The sequence below is a fragment of the Thermothelomyces thermophilus genome, chromosome 5 (genome assembly GCF_000226095.1).
Source record: "Thermothelomyces thermophilus ATCC 42464 chromosome 5, complete sequence".
Taxonomy (NCBI): Eukaryota; Fungi; Ascomycota; class Sordariomycetes; order Sordariales; family Chaetomiaceae; genus Thermothelomyces; species Thermothelomyces thermophilus.
In genome coordinates this window covers 1,304,856-1,314,220 of record NC_016476.1, presented here as the reverse complement: position 1 = coordinate 1,314,220, position 9,365 = coordinate 1,304,856, and the positions used below count along the sequence as shown (strand labels likewise).

Genomic DNA, 9,365 nt, shown 5'->3' with positions numbered 1-9,365 from the left:
TACAATAAGCTAAGTTCCGCTTAAAATACTATAAATACGGTATAACGTCTATGCTAGAAAAATCAATAAAAGAAGCAAGCGCGGTACGCTGTTGGGATTTCGAGGATCGGCGCTTAGAAATACGATCTGCTATCTTATTAGTCACTAGCAATACGGGAAAAGGGAAAAATTACAAGGTATATATAGAAAGGATGTTAGCACTATTTGAAATAGCCTAAAAGAAGGCTTTTAGGTCGAAAGCCTCAAAGGGAGGGTATTATGTCACGGAAATATATATACAGATGCCGCCTAAGCCACTAGCACGAATAGGCCAATCAAGCCAAAGGAATGACAGACCAATTAGGACGGGATCACGCTTGGCAAGAAATGATCCCAACAGAGGATTACTAGCTCACGATATGAGCCAGGTAAGCTAGTATAAATGATCACCACGACTGCTAGTAATCCTAGGAGTATATATACATATAAATAGTCACTCGTTATAGTGGACTCTGGGAGTTTACCAGTGGTAACAATCACAATCACAGTACTTATACCAAGTATTGCGGATTACTGTGAGAGATAACTCTAAGTGTTGTTGTGAACCCTTTGGCTTTACCGAATCCCTTAGACGACCTGCCTACCTGTCCCGCTCAATCTACCTTCGTCTAAACCCTTTTAGAAGAAGTCTGAGTTGGGTTCGTCACAATATAGATTTCTAGCCCTTTAATATAATTAGCTAATAGTACTATCATTTTTTCTATATATTTCTCTAGGCACTAGGAAATTTGATCTTTAGCTTTTTATAAGTAGTAAGCGAAGTTATAATCTATCCTAGTAAGATTCTTTTCTAGTATCTATAATAGCTTATAGATAGCTCCTTTAGTCTTATTAGAAATACTATTAGTTCGTTCCTTTAGCTAATCAAACCGAAGATCTATCTTGCTATTTATCTAAGCTAATATTTTCTTATTAGCGTTAAACTTATCGGGTTTAGCTTACTATAGCTTATATTCGTTAGTAAATTCAAGTAGCGACTCTAGCTCCTATAAAGGAGCTTCTTCTTATAGTTAGTCTTTAGGATTATATTCTAATGCCTATACCTATAGTATATAAGGTATCTTATTATACCTCCTTAGAATACTTATAGTATAGTTAGACAGTTCTCTAATAGTTAGTTTTTTAATAGAGGTGTTTAAAGGATAAGAAGATTAAGGAAGGTCTTTTATAAAGAAGGATCCTAGTATTAATATAGGATTTGCCTAGCTACCGGTTACTAAATTACCAAGGTTAAATAAAGATAAAGTTAATAAATAAAGGAGACTATCCTAGTTACTAAGTTACTAGGAATAGAGAGATTTTACAATCGTTATAATAGAATTACTTAGTTCGGTTACTAAGTCACCAAAATTAAATGTAACTATTATAGAAGTAATACTAAACTAATCATTAATACGATTTAATTCTAGTACTAATGGTTTTAGATAGTTAGAGTAAAGTTTCTACTACCATTTGATAGAAGATGGTTCTAATAGATAGAAGATAGTTCCAATTGATAGAAGAAAGTTAGTAAGTTGTAAATAGTTCAAAAGTGCGATGTTTCCTTCCTACGTTGGCTGGCCCTATGGCTCTATATAAGTAGAGGATAGGAACAAAGAATACTCCGTTTGCCAGCCCGTTTGCCAGATCCACAGGGCTTATCTTATCCAACCTTACATGATGGACGCGTCCGTAGACAACGTACTACATCAGTAGCTCAGCCAAATGGAGGTAGCCGTGGTGGCCTGTGGTGACTATGGAATACAGACCTGATGGTGATCGGCCTAATGACTACTGTGAACAGGGTTCAGCTTCTGCCAAACTCCCTGTTGCTCCTGTTGCGGGAAGTTAGTCGGAACGTGAAAAGGTCGTTCCAAGGGAGGAGGTGTGTTTTTTCTTCTCCGAGAACTTGAAATTAGACTGCTGCCAGAAATTAGGTGTGTCATCTCTACGGAAAGGCAGAGAAATTTATCAAGAAACCCCGCAAGACCCGACAGGACCCAGAAGTGGGTTCAGGCAGATCTAGATGAGCCGTTTTGCCCCTCGTCTCTTCAAAGAACAACCGAAAATGTGATTGGCGTGCGGCTGATTCGTGAGGAAAAGAAAGTCTGTCAGCCGGTGCATGAGATCCTGCGTATCCGAGCCGCGTGAGGCCCATGTAATTAGGCCGGTTGTGAAACAATATATTTGTATCCTGAGCGGATCAGACGCGCTCGCCTGCCTTCCCCGGCAACCAACACTATTCAATGTCCTGTACTTGTCATCCACGGGTGTTCTAGGCACTGCCTGGCGGAGAATCGCTGCGCCATGTCCACGACTATCAGGTTGTCAATGAGATCCAGAGCGGGATCGCTGATGGGATCCCAATATGGGGATGGGTAGAAAAATAAACCCCGCCTGATCTGTTCCCCCAAATCGTATGGGAAATCCTCCGTTTTGAGTTCAGCAGAGAACGGGGGGAACCCGCAAAGGCAGATATAAAGCACGACACCACACGACCAGATGTCTGTAGGGGTTCCGCACTTGCGGGTTTGGGACTCGGCCAAGACTTCCGGAGCGACGTCTGGCATCAAGGTCAGCATGCGAGCTCAGACGTCTCGAGTTCAACACCGCAGCAAAGTTCCCAAGACCACTATTACGTACAGGATGGTGTGCCACACAACGTTGCATTGTAGGCCCAGCGGCTCGAATCAACGGGTAATTCCTTTGCGAGGCCAAAATCGGCGAGCTTTATGGATAAAGTCTCTTGGTCAAAAATCAGTATGTTCTCAGGCTTGATGTCTCGGTGCACCCAGCCACGAGCATGCTACGTAATAACAGTCAGCGTTCGTGAACAAGGGCGGGCGACTTGAGACTGAAGAACGTCGTGATTTCAAGACAGATATTAGAGATCTTGGACTCACCAGAAACTCCACCGCTGAGAACAGCTGCGCGAAGACTCTACGGGTTTCCTCCTCGGACAGCTTTCCTTTCGAAACCACCAACGTGAACAAGTCCCCTGCGTCGGCAAGCTCCGTGACCACAAGTAGTTGCCGTCGGGTAAAATCAAGAAAAACCTCGATCAGGTTCAGAATCGCAGGATGAGGCTCTCCCTGCATCTTCCGTAGGAGCTCAACTTCGTTGCGTAATGAGTAAGGCATCCTCGGAAGCTTTGCATCCGGTCTGTATTTGAATATTTTGACCGCGACCGCCACCTTCGTAACGCGGTTGCGGTACTTGCACACTTCCGCAAAGTGACCCTTCCCAATCGTCGCTTCAAATTCGAACAGCTTCGAGAAACCATTCGTGACTGTAAGCCAATCTGGAAGGTCCCGAGCATCGTCTTCTTCCGGTCTGGCAGGGTCCGTGAGCTCCTGGTGCTCCTCGCTGACGGCAACCCCATTCACCGTCGAGTTCGAACCCTCTGCCTCCTCTCGTATTCTCGTGTGTCGTTGCAACGGCCTCTCGGCAACTGTTCGGTAGTCTGCCTCAAGACGTCTGATGACCTGGAGCATGCCTTTGCGCGAAGCGGCCAGCGAAGCGCGGCGTCCCGCATGATTTCTTGGGAGGACAGCTCCTTGGTCAATCAAATATGAAGCGATGGCCTCCTGGCCATTATACAATGCGATGGTCAAGGCAGTCTCACCCCATGGTGTTTCGACTGCAAAGTCTGCTCCGCCTTCAACCAGCCGCTTTACAACCTCCAGGTTGCCGCCGAAGACAGCGGACATAAGCGTCGTCCAATCAAGCGACTGTGCGTTAACGTCCGCACCAGCTTCAATTAAGGCTTCTACGACATCCTCAGATCCGGTAGCCGCTGCCTTTTGCAAGGCTGTTTGGTTCATAAAGTCGCGAGCCTCCAGGTTGGCTCCTTGTTCGACCAGAACTCGGACGTTGCCGGCGAGACCGCAGCCAGCGGCGCGGATAAGGGCCGTCACTTGATCGCTTCCACAAGAGTCAACAGAATGCCCACACTGTGTGATCAGCCGCCGCAAAATGCACGGCATATCGAAGCTAGCGGCCATGACAAGAGGCGGGACGTTTCTGGGGTAGTCCTGACTCCATTGGAAATACCGGACCCGTGGCAGGTTTTGCACCTGCCATGCGACTTCGTGAGCACTCTGATTCGAGAAGAAACTGTCCAGCTTAGCCCACACCGGGTCATTAGTCGCGCTAGAGAAGCTCCCGATATCTACACCCCAGTACCTCGAAGCATAGTCCAAAAACGGGAACTGCTCAAGTCGTCGAGCCATGGCTGTATCAGTGGCACAGGGACCGTCCGAGAAGTTTGGCAAGGAGATATAAGCAAGACTGGCATTGGCCAGGCTTAGTCTTGCTGCTTCAAGCTCTTGCACGTGGGTTCGTTCGAAATACTCCTGAGCAGTGTAGTGAACGACGCGGACAGTTTGCGCCTCCCCGTCCACCAGGAGAAGACCGCCACACGTACTTGTCAGTAGCTCGCCGTCAGGCAAGTCATCGTCCTCCAGAGGCGTGTGATCGGGAAGCTCCAAGGTGGCGTACATTTGACGCAGCTCCAGGACTGTGAGGGGCCGTTTGGCACATATCACCCAAAACAGGACAGACTTTGCGACCTCGACAAGATCTGGTGCCTGATTGTGTATGCGCTGCACAGCCTCAGAGTAAGTCGCGTCGAGGGTCGCTGGTAGTGTCTTGAGCGCAAGTCGGACTGCTTTCCGGTTGATCTTCGTAGACAGAGATTCGAGGTGAAGCTTTGCCAATAAGAACCTGCGAATGGATACCTTATTGTCAGCAACCATACCAGACGGGCAAGGGAATGAATACCCACATTCCGCGGAATTCCCCGGTGATGGCGTCGATAATGTCCTGCTTGAGGGCCGGATCGTCGTGGATGTGTCTCGCAAGCCTGGAGTGCTGCTGGATTTCTGAATCAAGATAAAGTCTGATATCCTCGCTTCGGGCGGAAATTTCAATGCTGTCGGCTTCCGCAAAGTATCTCTCAAACACGCTCGAGAAGCGAGAGGTGCATAGAAGCCTGACGGAGGGCCCCAAGGAACGTACGGCCGAGATGAAACGGAGCGCATCATCGTCCGACTCTGCGCATTCGTCAAGGGCGTCAACAATGACACGAAACACCGTGAAGCTGGCAGTCACTGCACGAAGGGTTTCCGTAACCTGAGCAAGTGTGGGGCGTGTGCCATGCTTGCTGTGCAACCGATATAGCGAAAGCACCTCCTCCGGGAGGGTGGACGCCCTGGACTGCTGAAGGACCTGCTGGAGGATGCTGGAGAGCAAAGCAACTGGGGTCTGCTCCCGCCTTTTCTCGTAGCTGCAATACACATAGGTGCAAAGAGACGTAGCAGAACCGTGGTGGCTTTCCAGATTGTCGATAACAAGCGAGCTGATAATAGACGGGCAACTGTCAGTCCGGGTTTACGTTGAAATAAGGGATAGTCCTCTAGTCGCTGGATCACTCACGCCAGTATCGTCTTACCAGCCCCAGCTGGGAAGGACACGTCAGTATCACGCTTTTTGAGGCGGATTATGGTTTTTTCGAGAATTACATACGTATCCCTGGGCACCAGAGCACGTTGAGCTCGCCATTGACCCACTTGTTAAAAACAGGGTGATGAAGGAACCAAGTGCCAGTGCCAGGCCGTGCGGTATTGAGGACGTCGAGGTGGCGGGCTCGGTATGACAGCGGGCTGATCCAAAGGATGATTTTCTCGGCCTCATTGTCCAATGATCGAGACGTGGCGGTTTCGATCTGCCGCTGGATATTATCCAGCTTCAGGTGAGATAGTTTAGCAAGCTCACTGCAAAGGATATGGTGGCGTTAGCGGGGAGGAAAAGGCCGAAACAAGAGAAACGGAGCAGCTCATCTTACACAAGGTCATTTTGCATGATCAGGTTGAAGTGACTCTTGAGTCTCTCGAGAGTTGCCAGGAGCTCAGCAACGTCCCTCTTGTCGAACGGCCAAGTGAAAGGCTGGGCAAGCCTCCTGAGCCGGTCCTTGGGCGCAAGCTTGTCGATGATGTCTTCTAGCACCCTCTTGAACAGCGCGAGGGGGCCATCTTCGGCTGCGAGCGAGCTTATCGACGGAGGTTTCAGGGACGCTTCGTCGCCGTCTTCGGCGCTCTCCCCATCCTCCAACCTGTCCTTGAGCATCTCAAGCAGGCAGGTGGTGCTGCGGAGCTCATCCCGGAGGCGCAAGCGTTCCGATGAGCCGTTCTTCACCTCCTTGATGTATTGCGTCGCAGCCGCAGCGAGTTTGAGGACCGCGAGCACATTTGCAAGGGTGCCCAGGGGATCCGCCATGTCACCGCCGGCTTACTGTTTACAGCGGCTAGAGCCTTGGTGGGTTGTTGCCGCAGCGAGCAGAGAGGTTAATTAGAGCGAGCGGGGGGGTGGCTATCAGCGTGAGTGGTGCCTGAGGGCATATTTCAAGCAGCCCGGGGCTTGGCGCAGGCTACAGCGTGCCAAATAGGGCTGAAGTGCGGGAGCTGTGAAGCCTCACCAGGGTTGTCATATTTCAGCGTCGCCTCTTCCAAGTACTTCGAGGCCGAATCTTTGCAAGAGATAGGCCAAGGCATGTGTGCGGGGATCGGAATAATCCCTGGTGATGAAGTCCAAGTAAAAAGGCAGTTCATATCCTGATTGCTTTTTTAGTGTGATTTGGGACCGAAAGCGACAAAGAGCAAATGATAACCCAAGCAGATATCAAGAATGATGAAGACATCGAAGCGGAAGAAGAAAGAAAGGCGACAAGAAGATTCCCCTTGATTTTCCGACGCGGAGTAATTATTCTTTTGTTACCATGGAAAGAGGCCCGGAAATCCAACTAATTAACCCCACTACCCTTCGCAACTGCCGAACTTCCATTCGAGATCAAGTGTCTGGAGACGCAAACAATTGCCGGCTCTTTTCCATACGTGCCGTTTCGCATCCACTACATCAAACTCTAAAAACCATGAAACATCTCATTCCACGTGTAGTTTCATCGCCCATCGCGAACTGCATTCGGACCACAATCCCTTTCAATACCGGATTTGGTTTCCCTCGAGCGCATCCAAGACCATCACAATTTCCGCCTGTTAATTAGGTACTCAAAGTTACCACAACCATGTCATCCCCCGAATCCCCTTGGCCGTCCCCCTACCGAGCCGCCATCTCCTTTACGATGGACAACCTCGGCGAGGCCCAGGACGTGCTGAAGGGGGCCTGGCCGCACCCGATCGGCACCCACCCGGCCGTCACCGACCAGCTGCCCCGCATGCTGGCCCTGCTCGACCGGTACCGCATCCGTGCCACCTACTTCGCCGAGGCCTGGAGCCTGGGCGTCTACCCCGCCACCGTGGAGGCCCTGGCCCGGGCCGGCCACGAGGTCGCCTGGCACGGGTTCCAGCACGAAGTCTGGAGCGGGCTGGACGAGGCGCAGGAGGCGGAGAGCTTCCGCAAGAGCTGGGAGGCCGCGCGCGCGCACGGTGTGGACTACGTCGGCTTCCGGCCGCCCGGGGGCCGGATCAACGAGCGGACGTGGAGGCTGTTGAAGGAGTACGGGGTCGAGTATGTCTCGCCTCTGGGAGAGTTCGGGCTGGGGAAGGAAGGGGTGGCGGTGTTGCCTTTTGACTGGCGGGCGGTTGACGCGTTTTGGTATATGGAGAAGTTTGACAGGATTCGAAAGGAATATGGAGAAAATGAGGACGTACGGGGGCCGAAGGAGTTCCAGACCTGGTTGAGGAAAGAAATCGATGAAGTGGTTAGAACTGGAGGGTACATGTCGATTCTGTTCCATCCATTCTTGCAAACAAGCGAAGAACGGTTTGAGGTGCTGGAGGAGGTCCTGAAGAGAATCAGTGAGGACAAGAGCATTTGGGTGGCGCCGTGCAGGGAGGTTGCTGAGTGGGTGAAGAAGCACCCCCATCTATTTCAATCTGGCCCAGCTGCATGATGAACAATGGAGATTAGATGTTGATTATCTGTGGATAAAAAGATCTCCCATGAATCTTTTCACAAGCAAGACGTCACTATTGCAGGGTAAGTTCTCAGCCATCTGAGAGTCGGTGGACGCCGGGTTATTTCAAGTCCTCAACTCTAAGTGCAGATACTCCATCCTGTGATTACCACGGTCAGTGCAAAACAATACTATTCTCCCGTGAAGGGAGTGCGTGCCTTTGCCACGCGAAGTCATGAGCCCAAGTGACTTAGGCGACTTCCTGAGCGCTATGATGCATTGTACTATACAAAGTTAACAAATGAGAATAATTACCAGGGAAGATGGGCGCAACAATTCAACCTGGAATCCAATCGGGGTGCTGGGATGAATGCAGCCGCCGAGTATCTTTCGCCTCGTCGTGACCCCTTGACCCTCGAGTAGTGGCTCTTCTCTTCATCATCCCGATGAACCTGTCCATGGAAACGGTCATCTTTTGGTGGATGACGCGCCACCTTGAAGCCCGCCACGTGGATGAGGCAGTCACCCAACGAATCAAGCTGGCCTCAGCTTGTCACGGGGCTGCGATGTCTGAGCCAGATTCAGGCCCCGGAATGCCTGCGTGACCCTCCATGTGGTCTTCCAAGTCCTTGCCGAGGTACCTAAACGTGAAACACGAAACAGAAAGGGCCAGAGACGCAGGGCTCGCTCTGGAGGACCCTGTCGCGGTTGAGAACCGGAAGCTTGGCTGGGAGGTCGTTGGACAAGACACCATGCGAGAGTGGTTCATTCCTCGTTCACTGTTTCCAACCTGGAGACGGTATCGTCATCAAAATGATAAGGGATACCTTCAGATCTCGGGAATGACCGGCTTCTCTTCCAACAACCACACTTCTCCAAAGAAGAAGAGGGTGTGGAGGCCTGCTCAGCCGCGGGCGCGCCGAGGACTGGATCGGGCAGCGGAACTTATCTCCTTCGGCGAGGGCCTCCCAGTCGGTCATCAAGGCAAGGAAGGTGGATTCGAAAGAGGGTGGTGGCGATGATCAATGGTTGATACACTTGTTGAGCAGAGGTGTGTGTTGCCGCAGGGTGAGGCTCGCTAGAGCGTGGAACAGCAGCGGGCGTTCAACGCATCAGGCAGGAAGCGATGAAGTCTGAGACATGACAAGCCCCAATCATGCGCGTCTTCCCAGCAACTAGGTCAGACATGGTCTTGGATCTTAATCGGACCGTTGGTATATGGATAACGGGGTCGATCATCTGATAAAAGACAATACGTCATAGGCTCTCCTTGGGAATCTGGTGAAGATTGGGTCGTAGAAGGCGTCGGCAGGTACAGCTGATTCTGTCTCAACATACGTAAAAATCTTATTATTTCAACCAATTTTTTTAATTTTTTTTTCTTTCGTTTGTTTACTTGTAGGCGTCGTTTCTAGGGAGGGACATATGGGTAACG

General features: G+C 50.5%; 2 protein-coding genes across 2 annotated transcripts; one reads left to right on the top strand and one right to left on the bottom strand.

Moving 5' to 3' along the window:
- Window positions 1-2,261: 2,261 nt before the first annotated feature.
- MYCTH_96111 (uncharacterized protein) lies at window positions 2,262-6,294 on the bottom strand (the record flags this gene model as incomplete). Its single annotated transcript, XM_003664934.1, has 8 exons — window positions 2,262-2,581; window positions 2,662-2,824; window positions 2,922-3,558; window positions 4,072-4,743; window positions 4,805-5,395; window positions 5,455-5,479; window positions 5,545-5,792; window positions 5,864-6,294. The coding sequence occupies 8 exons, from the start codon at window positions 6,292-6,294 to the stop codon at window positions 2,262-2,264; spliced, it is 3,087 nt and encodes a 1,028-aa protein (XP_003664982.1).
- A 403-nt stretch (window positions 6,295-6,697) lies between these two features.
- MYCTH_2308245 (uncharacterized protein) lies at window positions 6,698-8,138 on the top strand. Its single transcript, XM_003664933.1, has one exon. The coding sequence runs from the start codon at window positions 7,100-7,102 to the stop codon at window positions 7,925-7,927; it is 828 nt and encodes a 275-aa protein (XP_003664981.1). The 5' UTR covers window positions 6,698-7,099; the 3' UTR covers window positions 7,928-8,138.
- The last annotated feature ends 1,227 nt before the right edge of the window (window positions 8,139-9,365 follow it).